General features: G+C 36.5%; 1 protein-coding gene across 1 annotated transcript in view; it reads left to right on the top strand.

Moving 5' to 3' along the window:
• The window catches only part of COL25A1 (collagen type XXV alpha 1 chain), a 444869-nt gene that overhangs the window by 230248 nt on the left and 195985 nt on the right, over nucleotides 1–18636 (top strand). The window contains exons 3-4 of the mRNA XM_041759382.1: nucleotides 3986–4030; nucleotides 6209–6216. Of these exons, the coding sequence (XP_041615316.1) occupies nucleotides 3986–4030; nucleotides 6209–6216 (53 nt within the window). The remainder of the gene's footprint in view (nucleotides 1–3985; nucleotides 4031–6208; nucleotides 6217–18636) is intronic.

Genomic DNA, 18636 nt, shown 5'->3' with positions numbered 1-18636 from the left:
ATGCAATCTACTTTTATTGATAAATTATACTATTTAAAAGGAAAAGTCTTTGGGAAAACTAAGAAACTGATTCTAATAAATAATAATTAGAGATTTATGAGATTTATTGTGAAAATCAGGTCTAAGCACTTCTGACACCTCTGTTTTGGGTGAGACAGCAGTCAAAGTACCTTCCACTGTAATTTTCCCTCTGATGGTTCTTAACATTTTCTCTTTATTCAAACATTATTAAGTTTAAGTGTGATTATTTTTATTGCCACTTGGGGTATAAGTTCAATTTCAGGACTCATATTTTGTTCTGGAAAATTCTTGTCTATTATCTCTTAAACAAGTGCTTCTCTATCATTTCTTTTGGGTTCTCTTATTGATATGAGTAAAATTTTGCTTCTTGACATAATAGGCTGGTAGGTAGATAGGGAGGTAGGTAGGTAGATAGGTAGAGTCTTAGTCCCATTTGGGCTGCTATAACAAAATATCACAGACTAGGTAGTTTGTAAACAGCAGAAATGTATTTCTCACAGTTGGGGAGGCTGGGAAGTCTAAAATGAATGTGGTAGCATGGTCACCTTCTGGTGAGAGCCTTCTTCTTAGGTTATAACTGGTGCCTTCTCACTCTATCCTCACAGAGTGGAAGGGGCTAGAGATCTTTGTGGGGTCTCTTTTATAAGGTACCAATTGCATTTGTGAAGGCCCCAGCATGATGACTTAATTGCCTCCCAAAGGCCCCACCTCGTAATACCATCATTTTTGGGTGTTAGAATTTCAACATAGGAATCTTGAGAACACACCAACATTCAGATCAGAGTAGATAGATAGATAGATAGATAGATAGATAGATATTAATATTGGATTTGTCTGTGGGCTGCATTCTGCATAGTCTACATCAATACTGTCTTCAATCACACCGAGACTAGCATTTAAATGCTTTGTTCTTTTTTTAAAATTTCAGTGATGGGTAGCCCGGGTGGCTCAGCGGTTTAGAGCCTCCTTCAGTCCAGGGTGTGATCCTGGAGACCCAGGATCAAGTCCCACGTCAGGCTTCCTGCATGGAGCCTGCTTCTCCCTCTGCCTGTGTCTCTGCCTCTCTCTCTGTCTCTCTCATGAATAAATAAATAAAATCTTTAAAAAAATAAAAATAAACTTAAAAAAAAAAGAGAGAGTGGAACCCATGATTTGGGGCTTGATTCCATGACCCCGAGATCATGATCTGGGCCAAAATCAGGAGTTGGACGTCCTAACCAGTTGCACCACCCAGGTGCCCCTGTCCGATGGTTTTTTAAATTAATTTTACCTGGAAAGAATTCATGATCTTATTTTTGGGTGCTGCCTTTCTTTTTTCTTTTTCTTTTTCTTTTTCTTTTTTCTTTTTCTTTTTCTTTTTCTTTTTCTTTCTTTCTTTCTTTCTTTCTTTGTTTCTTTTTCTTTTTTGAGTGCTGCCTTTCTTAGCATTAGATTTCTTCATATGTTTCGGAATTTTGTTTTGTGTACTCATTATGAGTAGGAAGTATTTTCTTTCTTTTGCTGTAGTTTTCTCACTATGTATGCCTTTCCTCTGCACTCACCCTTTCTTACCTAGCCCTTTTATGTTTGACATCCTCAACCTTCTAGACCAGATTGGTCTTAAAATAGCATTTCTGGACTTCTGTCCCAGATTTATGTTGTAGATATCATAGAGTTAGGCATCAAACCAGCAGATGCTTACTTCATTTTCTGATTGAGAGATTATGTCTATATTCTTCAGCCTTTAAGCCAGAGACCTGGGGTTTTTTCAGTTTGTCTTCAGCATTTCTAAGCTGCTGGCTTTAGGAAGTGACTTAGAGAACCTTTGAGTATTTATTCTCCAGGAATAGTACTTGTAGCCATCATTCCTGTGTCTAGAACTAGAGCCCAGCAGGCTCATAGCTTTATCCTTGCTTTCCACTTTGCATTTCTGGTTCATTTCTAGCCTGGACTAGAAATGGACTATGTCCATTTCTTTTTTGAATACAGATTCTTCTAAAAACATTTTCTCTTTTTGTAATTGACTGTGTGTTTTGAGTAGAAGGGAAAAATCAGAGCATAAACTCATGGTGCCATCTTCCCATCTTCACAACAGGACACTAATGAATTTTTTGTAGGTATTATTTTAATTTTTTCAACTTCTTTGCCTCTTCAGAGCAGATAAACATCTTATACATAGCCTATAACCCCTACTATGCAGACTACAGACATCTTAAGTATATAGTTGTTGCCAACTACTTCTTAGTTTAAGTAATTTTGTTGGGAAAAAAATCAGATTCCTAACCTTAAGGACATTGTATGTATCAGAATATGTCAATATATTTCTGTACGTGTATGTTTCAGTGTGTGTATCAATAAATATGTTTTTCATACCTATTAGGGTCCTACTCAGTTTATGTACCTATTAATGTGATTCTCTTTCTGCTCTCAATTTGGTCAAGAATATCCTGAATAGGATTCAAGAAATTTTTTTATTAGAAAGAAAGAAAGAAAGAAAGAAAGAAAGAAAGAAAGAAGTTGCTCTTTATTCCAGAATATAGAAAGAAATCTGAAATTTTGAATGATAATTTTGGACTCTACTACAAGAATTCTTCTAACGTTTTCAATCAATTTTATTGCTTGATTGTTTTTAACCTCTTACAAAACACAGATGGCCAGACCTATTCTGTGTAAGGGCTTGAGGGAAAACTAACTAGCCCACTGATGTTTTTATTCTCATGATAGTGTTTCCATGTGGAAGTTGGTAGCTCAGGATCATGTCAAGAGCTGGCTGGCTGCTAAGGCCTGTGCTGCTTGTGTCTTGAACTTTCTAGAGTTTGGAAGTCATCAGTACAACTTAGCAGCTCATTCTTTAAAACCAGGAGGGTCTGTATTTTCCTTGGCCTCTTTTTTCCAGCAAATATTATAAGACCTTAATTCTCATTGTGGGCTAATTATTCTCTTCTGTTTGCCTGAACCATAATTCAGTGGGAATTCCTACTCAAGGAAATGAAGGCAGAAATTATATAATTGAGAATAATAGCTTGAAAGCCATGAATGTCTAGAATTTTGTGTTAAGTCTGATACATACTAGCTTGGTGGTCTTTATAAGCAATTCACTGGGAAAAAAAGTTCTTTCCTCCACTTTGAAAGTGGGATCATCATAAAGATTAAATATTTGCTGAATGACAATGAGCTAGCTCCTTAGAAAAATGAGACCTATAGTTAGTACCTAAACATTTTCCAATTAAAAGAGTATGATTTTAACTCAGCTGGTTCTCAATTAGAGAAATTCCAATATATGAAAATTCATATTTAATAAAATAGAAATATTATAAGGATTATTTCCATTACGAATATGTACATTTAATTAACTGCCAAATAAATATTTTCAAGGGAATCATGATGGACCTGACTGAAGAGAAACTATAGTCATTTGTACTTAGTGCTTTTATTTATTTTTTTTTTTTTTTTTTTTTTTTTTTTTTATTTATGATAGTCACACACACAGAGAGAGAGAGGCAGAGACACAGGCAGAGGGAGAAGCAGGCTCCATGCACCGGGAGCCCGACGTGGGATTCGATCCAGGGTCTCCCGGATCGCGCCCTGACTGAAGAGAAACTATAGTCATTTGTACTTAGTGCTTTTAATTATTAGTATACTGAAACCTTTAGAAAAGAAATTTTCATAAAAAACATGAAATCTCAACAGCACCAATTTGCAATTAAAGTCTTTATTGATGCTATCCAGGCAGGATGAATAAAAATTCTAAATGTTTTGCATTCTTAAGTAAATGTTAGATGATTAGACATCTGGTATGGGTTTTATAATTAAATGAAGCTCAAGAGTAATGCTGATAATGCTGGCCTTTACAAATATCTGGTCCCTTTCTTGAAGTTGTTAGTTAAAAACAGTGATAAAATATGTAGAAATTATTTACTAGCCATTTTGGAACAAGAGAAAAAAATACTAAACCACGTTCAAAAAATTATTCTTTGTATTTTAGGCCCTCCGGGGAAACGAGGTAAGAGGGGCCGAAGAGGAGAATCTGGTAAGTCTCTCTTTCAGCTGCTCCTTGTCATTAATGTTTGGGTTAGATTCCTGCATCTGTTCCTCCTAATTAATGATTATATTGTCTTGCTGGAGGTTGGGCACAAGCGTGTGAGTGTTTTTAAATCTTCTCTGCTAGACCTAGAATTTTTCTTTTAATCTTCTCCTTATTTCCATCAACCTGTAAGTAGAAGCTTGGAAAATATTGTTAATTTATTAAGTTTGATAACCACTGGCACCCAATTTTGGATTATTTACTGCATCAGGTTGTTTGTCCTTTCTGGGTACAGTGAAGGGTTTTTTAGCTGCACACAATGTGGCAATATCACCCATGTTTCTGTCTCCATGGATAGCAAATGCAGGATCTTTATGAAAACATCTGCTTTGGGATACTGGGGCACATGTCTTGGAAAACTTTATTGTTATTTTATCCAACTGGTACAATTTTGTCATGCTTTTACTCTCATTCATTTTAAAATTTTGGAATTTTTATTCCTCTTGTATAGCCCTAGAATTTTAGTGATGACAGCAGCCTGAGTAATCAATCCAGCATTTTCATTTTGTAGTTGAGGAAATGGAGCCCCAGAGCAGTCAGGTGATTGGGCCAAGGCCATTCAATTTTTTTATGAGCAGAATTTGAAACAGAACCAATTGTCCTAATGCCCGTTTCAGTGAGTTTTTGCTTTCAGGCCAAATGGCTATCTGTACCTTCACCTTACCCTGCAAGGAAGAATTGATGGCCTGATAAGACTTTGCATGGTCATTTATGTTTTTGGAGTCTTAGACTTTATAAAACAAGCAAAACAGTAGGCTGCTCACATCATTTGGATATTTAGTTTCAAAAATTTTTTTTACTTGAGTTTTTTTCCTTCACTTTGAAAGGTAATTTAAGTTTTGATTCTAGTGTGCTAAGAAATATTCTTTTCTAGTATTTTTTCACAAGTATTTATCAGTGTTAAAAAAAACAACCAATTTCTAAGTGTTGAAATAGTAGCAATTCTAACCTATCAAAAAGAGCATCAAATTGACTTGCTGTGTTTTTGGTTTTTAGTCTCATTTCCTCTTCCTTTTAGAAAAAAAGGTGTTGAAGTAAAAGGGATTTATGAAAATTCAATAATTTGAGCAGTATACCTGCTTAATTCCTTTAAGAGTGTTTTAAAGGTTACCTTTAAACATCACTTAATCTAAGTAATTGGAAGCTTGTATAGCTATCCCTTTCACAATACAAAGTCTTATATTAGAAGATGATTTATAAATGCATTTTAAGGGTGACTGGGTGATGGGCACTGAGGGGGGCACTTGATGGGATGAGCACTGGGTATTATTCTATATGTTGGCAAATTGAACACCAATAAAAAATAAATTAAAAAAAATAAATAAATGCATTTTAAAGAATAAGAAATAACGAAACATTAGTGGAGTCAATCAGTGAATTGATCTTTATCAAAAGAAATAAAAAGGATTGAGGGAAATGTAAGTTTTTTGTATTTATGTGAAGTTTTATAGAAAATTAAAAAGTCAATTCTTAATTTCTTGGCTACCAAAACTTGTGTTTCGAGGGTACCGTGTGGAAATATGGAAATTTTCTTAGACTTTCCCTGTGATTTAATGAGAATACATAGTTTTAAAGAAACATATAAACATAAGGATTTATGATTTTATATATTGACAATGGTACTGAATGAAAAACATTTACTGAATGAAAAAACATTCTGAGAACAAATAATGGGTACATTTCCCATTTAGCCATCTTACCAAAACTCCAGATAGTTATATCAGTTCCAACTAGGCTATCATAAACAACCAAAGATCCTCCTGATTCATATTTTATCTGAATTTTTAGGTTTGTATATTGGCCATCTTAAAATGAACCTTTTATTCATAGACCTCAAGGAATCTGAACATCCACTAAAATTTTATGTAAAAATTTGTGTGCAGTTAGATGTAAATGCACTTTTCTGGTATGGTATCAAAGTTGTCCATGACCTATAAAAAAAAAAAAAGAGAGAGAGAGAGAGAGAGATTAAGAACAATTGAATTCTATATGGCTTCGACAGCTTGTATTTTAGCTGGTGACTATGACAATGCTTTCGTCTTGTATTTAATCTTAATATTTTGCATCATCACTAATTCATCTCTCCCTTTCTCTTATTCTCTCCACCCCACTCCCACCCCACAGGTCCTCCTGTAAGTATATTTGCTGCATTTGGGCTCTTCTACATTAATCAGGATCACGTATGTTAAAACCTTGTTAAGACATCCAAATATAATCTTTATTTCAATTAGAAAAATGTTACTGACCTTTGAAAAATATTTAACGTTGGGAAATTATTTTTTAAGTACACTATCTTGGATATGTTGAAGTACAAAATGTGTCAATGAAGAAAAAAACTTTATTTTTAATAGTATCACAAACCAGTTACTCTCCTGGGACTTTTGGAATAACTTATGAAGCTCCTGATATTAAATACTTTTCCTGGAATTCTGAGGTTTCTCTTGCAAGCAAATCCCCAAGCTATTTCGCACTTCTTTTTTCATCTGTTTAAACTTGTATCTGAAATATTTGCATTTGCCAGTCCACCAAATGTAGATGGCAACATGATCATGGAAATGATACCCCCCCGTGGGCTTGGTCCCATACTCCCTCCTTAGGCAACACTCCCTTTGAAGTCTGTTGGAGTTTGCCTGCATAAAGAACATGAGATGGAGCCCTTAGAGAGTTGCACTTTCTTTTTTCTTTCCTTGAGTAGGTCAGAGCTGCAGAATTCCAGCCTGCTTTGCACTCACAGGAACAGATTATCTTGTCAGCTTTGAGCTAGATGTGTTTTTGAGTAATAATATCCTAGATATCTGTTGTCTGACCCCAGTGTTTGTATTGTCCACTGTACATTTACGGTAGCAATGATCATTGGCCTTGAGATATTTTCTCATCCCGAATAGCCAGTTTGCTCCAGGGTTCAAAGACTCCACATTGGCAACTTATCTAAAGGCCAGCATGGTCCGGGGAGAGGGGCTTAGCATATACTCGTTTACTTTATTCAGAGGAAGCATTGGCTTCCAAATATCTTTTGCAGTCTTCCTGCCACGTTCAAGGGTGGAACATAAATCATGTTAGGAGTGGCTTTGCTTCTGTAACTGACTTTCAACTTCTGCTTAATGCTAGGCAGATGGCATGGCCCACGTCGAGGAGTCTTATTCTTTGACTTCATTTTTAAGCCTCTGTCTTTAAAACTAGAAACAAACCACTAGGAAACTCTAAAGATTACAGCCAGGATAGAGTGTTCAAGACCTTTTTTGGTGAATGTAAATTATAGACATGCCAAGAGATAGTTAAATCTTGCTTCTGTTGTATGGTGACATTCCAGGTTCTAGTATTTCCTCTTTGGCTCTTCAGAAGTTTCAGCAGCCATATAGCTCTGGCTTTCTTGGGGTTATCTATTAGTCCAGGTCCTCCACTAAAGATTTAATTGCTTTTTCCTTTCTTATTGTATAAAAACAAAATAGAACCAATATGTTTAAGCCCTGAGTACAGGCATACCTGGGAGATATTGTGGGTTTGGTTCCAGACTACTGCAATAAAGTGAGTATCACAATAAAGTGAGTCAAATGAATTTTTTGGCTTCCTTGTGCATATGAAAATTATATTTACATTATACTGTAATCTATTAAATGTGTAATAGCATATGTCAAAAAATATGGTACCTGCTTAATTAAAAAATATTTTGTTGCTAAAAATGCTAACCACCATCTGAAATTTCAGTGAGTCACAATCACTGACCAGAAATCACCACAACAGATATAAAAATAATGAAATAAGTTTGAAATATTGTGAGAATTACCCAAATGTGACACAAAGACACAAAGTAAGCAAATGCTGTTAAAAAAGTGCTCCTATGGACTTGCTTGATGCAGGATTGCCACAAACCTTCAATTTGTATTTAAAAAGAACCCCACTAAACCAAAAAAAAAAAAAATCACTATATCTGTGAAGCCCAGTAATTTGAAATGTAATATAATGAGGTATGTCTGTATACGCCAAGCAATATTCTAGGCACTTCACACACATTCTTTCATTTTGTCTCACAAAAATCCTGGTGTTACCATTCCCATTGCTCAGTAAGGAGAAGACTCACAGAGATTAATCATCAATGATTGCACCAGTAGAGAGGACTTACAAAGTTGGAATTCAATTAGATGTGTCTGATTTTAAACTCTTTCCACTTACCACATTATCCGTATTCCTTATGAATGATGAGTGTGTTACAATATGGATCATTGTTATGCAGGTTGGGCAGGCAATGGTCAAGTCATATTCCTTGATATAAATAATTATATATAATAAAAACATGTCCAAAATGTAAAGTGGTCAATCCATAAAATAAGCATTCATACTGTCCCATCTTTACTGCATTTTGAAGAAGTTATAATATATTTAGTGTACAGCATCAAATCCAAGAAATAAGTTTTAATACAGACTAAATGGCCACAATGGAATAATTTTACGATAATGTATGTATGAATATCAGGTACTTTTTTCTCTTTTCTTTTTCATAAAGGTAACATGTATTAAAATATTGCTCTGAAGGAATCCATGAAGGTGCTTTGAGTGCCTAGCTCGGTTATCACAAATGTGTTAGCTGGAATGATTTGCCTGACCATTGTGTTACCTGATTGCATATGACATGACATTGTACCTTCCATTTGGGATATCTTAAAGATACATTCATGTTTCAATAAGAAGCAAAGAGTAAGATTAAAATTTACAAAGTGACTTCAGAGTTTTCAAAGGTAGCCAGTTTTGCACTATTTTGGACTGTTTTTAGAGTCAAAGGGGGATGTGGTTTCTCTGTCCTTTTGTCCCCAAAGGAAGTGCTTTTCTAATACTCATGGGTAGCAGATTCAAACAAGTCCTCTAGCTGTAGCCAGAAGAGAGTCAGGAGAGCTGCTTTAACTGGCTTTTTATTTGTATCAGTCTATCAAACCACATAATTTTGCTTGACTGACAGAGATATGATGTTATTGTTGGTAGCACAGAACCCTCTGAGGTGTGAAATACGACGCTCTCGTGCAGCCTGTTCTCTCCCATCTACCTTCAGCAATTGTCAACTCAATTTGAAGCCCAGAATCTTGTTGACAGATGAATGAAGCAGAGTTAGCCAAGTTAAGTTTACAATGCTATTTCTGCCAATGTGGTAGATGAATTAGGAAAAGAAATCTCTGAGGAAGTTTTAGATGAAAACTCTGATATCTTTACTTCAGATTGAAGAAAACAATATGACTTTTAAGTCAATAGTAAATCTTTTCCAGATACACTAATAATTACAGTTTATGGTAAACTTAGTACCACGTGTCACTTTACAGACCAATTCTCATACCAGCCCCGTGAACTAGAGATTTATGGTACCCGTTTTACAGACTAAGAAACTGGGCATTGGGCAGGTCAAACAATTTTGCCCAAGTGCTTACATTTAGCAGGAAGAAGAACCAAAATTTGAACAAATGTCGTCCCTATCTCTCTTCAAAGCCCATTACCCCCTCACCCATATTTCTATAAGATGTTTTTCAGGCAAGTAAGGTTTGAGATTTACCACTTGCTTTGCAAATACCTTTTGTGGTGTCTTATCCTACACCCTCTGTTATCTACAGTTCCTATTAAGCTTCTCTTAGTTATCTGTAGATCTCCCATTTTCCTTGAGTTCTTTCATACTGCCGGTTACTCAAAACAAGTTTATAAATCATCTAATTCACATCTAATGTGTAGTGCTATGAGCTTTGCCTCTGAGTCAGGAGAATTAAATATAAAATTGTCTTGAAGAATTTCAGAAAATTTTCCTTTAATTTCGTCTTCGTTATATTCCTGCTTATTAAAATATTTTTCTTCCTGTTTGGACTTAGAGATTATGCTTTTCGATGTGTAGAGACTTATTTTTTCTATAATTATAGGGCATTATTGTTGACAGAGCAAATCATTTATCTTATAGAAAACAGAATCACTACAATATACTAGGATGGCTAGATAAATTCAAATGTAGTCACCATAACAAACCAAAGAAACAGACAAAACAAGCCTGGAGAATTAGTTTGCGTTTAAAGGCTGTTTGGGGACAGGGCTATAATAGAATGACCATAAGCTGTCACAGATGGGTAGTTCATTTTGGGACACTGAACCCAGGTTTGTCTCTTGGAACAAAAGGTAGAAAAGGAGGATATAACTATAATTCTTACATAGAATAGATTCCCCAGTGTCTTTTTATGTCTTCTGTTTTGAGACATTCAAGCTGCCATGTTTGAAAAGGGAACTGTGCTCAGTGGCAATTTGTTTCAATGCTTCCTCTCATATTATTTATGTAGATTTAGTGCCAGATTAAGCAGAACTTTGGAATTCTGGAAAAGGACGAGATAATGGGTAAGAACCCACAAATTAGGGTAATTAAAAGCATTAAAGTTTTAAAAGGGGGGAGAGGAGGAAATAGATATACAAAAATATTGACAATGTTTTTCTTTGCTAGGTTATTTTTTTCTAGTGGTTTATTTCTAGATGCCATATGTTTTAGAATAACTGTAGCTATTATAAGGACAAACCCTGAGATGTTAGTAGCTTACCGTAATATACATTTATTTCTTATGCGTGATAGGACCCAGAGTGATGAAGACTGCTATCTTTCATACGTGTGTTCTAAAGTTACCCTGAGCATAGATACGCAGCCATCAGATAAGAAAAATAAGGAAAAAGAGTGAAAGGTTAGATAGAAGGGTTTTCTTTGGCCAGCACTTGAAGTACAGGGTTTTATGGTTTATATCACTTTTGACCACATTCGTTTGGAAAGAGTCAACTTCCATCTTCACACATAACTGCAAGAGAGATCAAGAAATGTAGCTGTGGGCTAGGAAGAAAAGGTAAACAGATTTGGTGAATAGCCAGTCTCTGCTGTCCTGTCTGGAAATAGTTCCCTAAGAAAAAAAATGTTAAAAAGGAATAGAAAGAGCCATAAATCCTCAGAGAGATGTTCATAGGTATGTCACTTGTGTAATAATGTAACCTCTGTCTTATCGTAACATTTTAGAGAAGAAAAACATTCATCAAAACTATTACCACTAAAAAAACAAAATAAAAAAAAACAAAAAACTATTACCACTAGAATGGGGCAACTGAATGGTTTAGTCAGTTAAGCATCCAACTCTTGGTTTTGGCTCAGATCATGATCTCAGAGTCATGGGATCGAGCCCCACGTTGGGCTCTATGCTCAGCATGGAATCTGTTTGAGATTCTTTCCTCCTCCTCTCTCTCCCCCTCTGTTCATCCCCCCACTTGAACTCTCTCTCTCTCAAATAAATAAATAAATAAAATCTGGAAAAAGTAAAGCCCATTATCACTAGAATCGTTGAACAGAAAAAAAAAGTAAAAAAGGAAGAGTTTGGGTTTTCTTTTAAGTTGGGAATTGTTTTTTTCTTTTTTTTTTAAGATTTTATTTATTCATGAGGTACACACACACACACAAAGAGAGAGAGAGAGAGAGAGAGAGAGAGAGAGAGAGAAGCAGGCTCCATGAAGGGAGCCCGACATGGGACTCGATCCCTGGTCTCCAGGATCAGGCCCTGGGCTGAAGGCAGCGCTAAACCGCTGAGCCACACAGGGCTGCTCTGGGAATTGGTTTTTAAGAAGAGTAGGATATTAATTCCAAGTCATGAGCCCCATCCTGCCTAGGTTACTTCATAACATCATTGATAATGAGGGCTTTTTAACTTTAAGCAGTTACAGAATTTTTAACCACCAGTGAGCTCTGTTATGGCTTTCTCTGTCTTCTCTGTCCTGTCTCTCGTGCCACTGAGTGACTTCATTGCTTTGGTGTCTACAACAGTATTGGATTTAGGGTAAATTCCTCAACTAGGAACAATTCTGGTTGTCTGTCCTGTTTCATATTACCAGTTGTTTCAGGTGAAAGCTTAATGTTTAGTAATACTTTTATGAAAAAATGACTAATGCCTTTAAGGCAACTCTTACAAGATTTGAAAAAGTAAGCAACTGTCACTCTTTAGTGGAAAACAGATTATTAAAACCAAAGAGAGTTTAGACATAGATCCTCTCTCTCCCAAAGATATTTGGAAATGAAATAAGAGAAAGCTAAAAGAGCGTTTCTTTTGAGATTAAAAAAAATAAAAAACAGAACAAATAGCACAAAGCAATGAGAATTATTGAAAAGGAACCTCTGAGTTTTAAAGTTTCTGTTGTCTGTGGCTGATTGGACACCTGAAAACCTTTCTAATATCCAGCCTACAAACAAATGGGATGTCCCATCACTCTTTCCTGTTTGACTTTCCTCTGACCAAATACTTGGTCATGTTGCTACTTCCTAGGACTGTCTGCCTATGCAGACCTGCAAATATCTTCTGGGACAAATTGGGGAGGTAATTATAGGACCTCCTCTATCATGGATTTGTGCAGCAATAACTAAACCTGGTCAAGAAAGCCACTCTAAAATAAAGTGCTGCTGGAAAACAGTTTGGACTCATTTTGCATGTCAGTGTTTTGAACAAGGTCAAACCAGTGATTGAAGGGTATATCATTGTTTCCTCACGAATGTCTAAACACTCAATCTCTGTGGAGCATGTGATTACAGAGAAGTCCTCAATGTCCCCATTCTTCCAAACTAAGTAATTAAAATGCTATGATTTCCTCTTATAAAAGGATGGCTCCTGCTTAATTTCTTTTTTTTTTTCCTGCTTAATTTCTGATTATGCAGAACATTGAAGTTGGCCTACATTTGTCCTAAGTTGACTAAGTGACCTATTTGATCTGAGTGGAGTCCTAGACTATAATATAGAAAGAATTCCTTCATCCAGATGTTAATGAACTTTAATTCTTGCTTCAATGGAATTAAAAGACATCAAACTGTGAATCCAGAGTGTTTCAGGTTACCTACATATTTGTATGCATTAAAAAAATCATTATGAATGATATTTTAATGCCTTTTTTATTTTCACAGGTCCTCATGCTTTCTTGAGATTTGCTTATGGTTAAACAACAAAAAAAAGCTTTTTCTTGTTTTCTTACTTGCTAATAATTTCAGAAATATATATACATCTCTAGATTCTATTTCTGTAGAATATTACAAAGTATTTTTATGGTCAAGGAAATGAATAAAGGATGGAATCACAGGATATAGAGTCAGGATACTTTAAATGGTTATTAATAATTAGCGAATACAGTCATTTAAAGCATAGTGTCTGTTTATCACTGATTCATTCAGCAAACTCATATTGAGTACCTAATGTATGCCATGCCCTCCCTCTGCTGTATAAGGTAGTGATAAAATAACAAGATAAACCACAGTCTTCAAGGAATTTAGAGTCTAGTGGAAACAAAACAAACAAAAATATAGCAGTATTATGTGAAAAGAAGTATACTCCAGTTATGTCCAATAGGAGAACAATGGAGGGGTAAGGAACCCCGATTTGGGTGGAGAGGGGATCAGAAATACCTCTAGATCTGTGATAAGTCAAGGAGTTGTTGATATGAAAAATCAGTGCATTAAGCAATGCAGTGTTTTTAGGGAAGCTAGAATTTTCAAAGGCTTTGAGGGATAAGACAGAATGGCTTTTGTGGAAGCTGCATTTTAAATAGGTTGAACTGTCAAATTCAGAGTGGAAATTAGGCAGTAAGTCTAGAAAGCAGAGGTTGGACAAGATAAAGCTGTGAAGGACCATGCAGGCCATGCTAAGTCATTTTCCTGAAAGTATACAAAGTCTGAAGGATTAAAGAATAGGCATCAGATGAACATTTAGGAAGCTAATCCTTCCTTACTAATCCTTACTAAAGGACAAGAGGACAAAAGAGAACTGAGAGATGATTAAGGTACAGTTGCAGTTATTTAGGTGAGAAATATCATGGCCTAGACAGAAATAGAGATTGCAGTAGATTCAGGTGCTGTTAATGACCTAGAAATGGCAGAAGTTTGTGATTCGCTATAGGGGTGAGGAAGAGAGAAGTGGAGATGATTCTCAGGTCTTGCTCTGGGCAATAATAGTGCAGGCCTCTGGGACAAGGAATAAAGAAGGCAGAGGAGGTTTGGTCTGATGGAGAGTTATAGATGCATATGGTCTATACATCCAAATGGAAACATTCAGTAGCCAGTTGGCCATGTTGTTATTCCACTCAGGTGAGAGGTTTGAGCTGGAGTGAGAGCTTTAGGAATAATGAAAGTATAGCTGGTTGTTGAAGTGATTGAAGTTATCAGGCTATTCAGCTCATAAAGATGAGATATTCCCCCATTCTCCTTTAGAGTTTGTCATTTAAGAAATGGGTAGAAGACTGATATGGAGAGTTTAGGGAAGTGGAAGGAGAATCAGAACATACTACAGTCAGAGGAGACAAGAGAAAAGTCTTAAAATGAAGAGAGTGGTGAACAGAGTTAGATACTGGAAACTGGAAAATAGAATGAAGACTGAACAGTATGCATTGTGTTTACCAGTACAAAAGGCCTTGGTAAGCATCCCCATGCACATTAATTAACAACACTTTGTTTTATAGACTGTGGTCTATACCTATCAGCCATTTATACCAGAACAGGTACGACGGATATAATACAAATCAACCACAACTAGAAAACTCATGTATCCTCAGGACAGCACATTTTATTAAAATGTCTCTTTTGATTATTCCCACAAAGGGAAATAAGTATAGCATTTGGATGGAAGATATACACAGTGCCAAGTTGTAACTCATAGCTTATGAGTACAAAGGAAGGTCTCTCATTAGTTTCTTCCTCCATCCCTCCTACCCTTCTTTTATTCCTTAAATGATTTTAAAAATATAGTCCCTAACTCAGACAGCTTTAAATTTGATTGAATAGTCTTCACCTGTGTCTACTATTTATTAACCATGTAAGTTATTTTATACTTAAATGCCAAATGAATGAGCCAGATAGTCACAACACTAGTTCTGAATGAGGAAGTTCTATTAAGCCTATGAATGGCTAGAAAAATTGGAACTTGAACTGAGACTTGAAAGATAGGAAATAAACAGAATGGCGAAGAAGCAGAAAATGGCGAAAGAGTGGGTAATGAGTCATTGGAGAGGCCAAGGTCTCTGGAGTAGAAAGCTCTTGATAGAAGTAGTACAGATTATTCTGGGGGGATTGGTCAGGATTCTACATGAAGAGCCTTGAATGCCAGACTTAGCAATATGGATTTTAAATTTTAAAGAAAAAGCTATAGGCAATTGGTAAGCAATAAATGAAAGCCTATTTAGAATGATTGATCTGAAGTAATTTGCAGGGTAGCTACTGGAGGAAACATGAAGAAAATCTAAGATGGGCTTCATTTGAGAAAAGGTACCAAAGAAGATTTATAGGATTTATAGAATGAACATGAGGAGTGAACCAAAGGAAAAGTGAAGGATGATTCTATAGTGGAGACAGAATAGGACACTGTGGAGCAGCACCTCAAAAAAGGAACATTTTATGGAGGAAAAAGATATCAGTGTTGAGTATTTTGAGTTTGAGTTATTGGTAAGATATCTAAATGGAGATGGTTATGATTTTAGAAGACACCAAATTCTTCTTAGTGTGACTAAAAAGGATCATTCACTTGGGGCTATCTTCTCTCTACCCTGTATTGCAGGCATGGTTGGAGTACAGATGCTCCTATAAAATGGCAAACAAGGGCAGCCCAGGTGGCTCAGCGGTTTAGAGCCGCCTTCAGTCCAGAGTGTGATCCTGGAGACCTGGGATTGAGTCCCACGTTGGGCTCCCTGCATGGAGCCTGCTTCTCCCTCTGCCTGTGTCTCTGCCTCTCTCTCTCTGTGTGTCTCTCATGAGTAAATAAATAAAATCTTTTTTAAAAATGGCAAAGAAAATAAAGGCTGAAAATAATCCACTATGTTTTTCCCATAAAAACAACTTTAGTGGGCAGCCCTGGTGGCGCAGCGGTTTGGCGCCGCCTGCAGCCCAGGGCGTGATCCTGGAGACCCGGAATCGAGTCCCACGTCAGGCTCTCTGTATGGTGCCTGCTTCTCCCTCTGCCTGTGTCTCTGCCTCTCTCTCTCTCTCTCTCTCTCTCTCTCTGTCTCTATGAATAAATAAAATAAAATCTTAAAAAAAAACAACTTTAGTGATTGTATCAGCTAAGGTTCTCCAGAGAAACAGAACCAATAGAATATCTATCATTGAGAGATTTATTTTAGGGAGTTGGCTACATAATTGTAGGAGTTGGTAAGTCTGAAATGTGTAGAGCAGGCTGGCAGAATGGAACCTGAGATGGGGTTTCTATATTATAGTCTTGAAGCAAAATTACTTCTTCTCTGGCACCCCCAGTTTTTGCTCTTAAGGCCCTCAGCTGATTGAACAAAGCCCACCCATATTATCAAGGACAATTTGCTTAACTTAAAGGTAATTGATTGTAAATGTCAATCACATCTATAAAATAGCTTCACAGCAACATCTAGACTAGCAGTGGACCAAAAAACCAGGCACCACAGCCTAGTTACATTGACACAAAATGAACCATCATGGTGATGTTTTCAAATAAGCACCTTTTCAAGCCATACTTCTTCAGATCCCTGCTGAATATGCACAGATGTACCTTCACACTTGTTCTTTATTTCTCTCTTCTCCCTTTTCCTGTAAATCCTTCCTCCTTCCTTCTTTGTTCCTTTACTTGATTCAGCTTTTGTATTCCATTTGCATAGCCTTATAACTTTGTCTATGATATGTAAATATATATACATCCTTCACTTGCAAACATTCCTGGCTAATTATTATGCAATATATTTAATTGGAAGTTAGTGATCAAAAGCCCTTTCATGTAGATCATTTGATGCTACAACCCTGTGAAGTAGGCAGACTGCTAGTATTACTCTGTTTTATTTGCCAGCTCTAAGTGGGGCTCAGAGAAAGAGAGTGATATCTTTGTGACACATGACTCATAAATGGCATGTGGACAGCACTGAGCTTTGGAATGTTTATATTTGATCTTCCTGTAACAAATACAGATTCACAAACTTTTTAGAGAAAGACAAGATAGTGTCTCCTGCTTGACATATATGAGGATGAAAGATTCCTGGAAAACTGGAATTTGGAACCTATGTAAAAGAAATAGAGTTTGGTAATAGCATTTCTGCTGCCTGGAGCCCATCCAGATTGACGAAAAGGACAGTAATGGAGCAGCAGGAGCTGGCCAGGTACTGAGGTGAGACAGAAGTTCTGAGGGAGGCAGCCTGGGCTACAGATGAAACCAGAGATGGGCTTACTCTTTCCAATCAGTACCCCCCCCCCCCCCTGCTCTTCCTTCCTTTCAGATTTTGACCTGTCACATCTTACAGTGTCCTGTGGAAGAATACAAACAGGATCGGTACAGAATCTCTACAAAGTGGCTGAATCACCACTTCCTTTTCTTAATAAACAAATGAAATCCATATTTATGTAGCTAACACACAGAAAAAGGAGAATGTTTGGCAGGCACAGTAGAAACCCAATCTGGAAACTACAAATTTAAAAAACAATTATTTTAAATTTCATATCACCGATTTCCTTTTGGAGGCTTCCATTAGCTACATCTATGTTAGGCTATTCTTCTGGGAGTAGAAATATAAGCACTGCAGAGCTTTGTGCTGCCCAAAGCTTTGGATATTATAGGACACATGAAAGCATACTTTAGTCCTGTACTGCAGGCATGGTCTTTTGTTCTGATATATAATTTCATTCAACAGTAGTAGACACACATACTTTGTCTCTTGATTTGCAGTTTTAGGAACAATTTCAACTTGCTTCCTTCCAGAGCACATTATTAACAACCAATTGGCATACAGTTTCAGGCTTTTTTCACAGGTGAGAGTGAAAATGGAAAGAGTGGATTACACAGTTCTCTGCAGGCATCCCGAATAATTTATCGCCCTTCTGTTGTAATGACTGAATGTATATATCTTTCACCATATGTAGCCTTTCATTTAGACGTCCAATCAATGGTAAAGAATAAGAACGGGTTTTTAAAAACCATCCCTTGGAGTGGAACTAATCAGATTGTGGTTTCCTTTCAGGTAGTCTGACCATTGTCCAGTATGCCCTCTATATCCTCAGATCGGAAATGACCTGAACTTCCAGTTGTGTGGGTTATTTATCCTGATGCCCCCACCCCATTTCCGCCCAACCCTCTACTTTGCATATTAAAGTTAAGCCTCTAACCACTGAATTCTCATGTCTGACTGCAGAATGGAACTGGAATGGCCATTACATACAAACTTACTTTGTACATTATATGGCATGAGTTGAAAAGGAACGATCTTTGAATTCTTATATTGTTTACCAGTTTGAAAGTTGTGTGGAAGATGAAGATTTATTCTTTTGCCCTACTAGATCCCCTGGGTTTTATTTGTTACAAATGTTATTTTCTCATAGGGCATTATCCCCCTGTTTAGAGGGAACAAAAAGTCCTTATTTCATCTTCAGTTTGGTGATATCAATAGACTTTGGGAAGAGAGACTTTGCAGAACATAAACTGATGGCAATTTCAGATCATTGGAATATTTTGAACAAAATGAAAGACTGCTTGACCTGATATCAAATATCATAATTTGTAAGAATCTCACTACATTGTGCATTCTCTGTAATATGA

Source organism: Vulpes lagopus, chromosome 6, assembly GCF_018345385.1.
Source record: "Vulpes lagopus strain Blue_001 chromosome 6, ASM1834538v1, whole genome shotgun sequence".
NCBI lineage: Eukaryota > Metazoa > Chordata > Mammalia > Carnivora > Canidae > Vulpes > Vulpes lagopus.
Note: the sequence above shows the minus strand (reverse complement) of the source record. Positions and strands in the feature narration are given on the sequence as shown.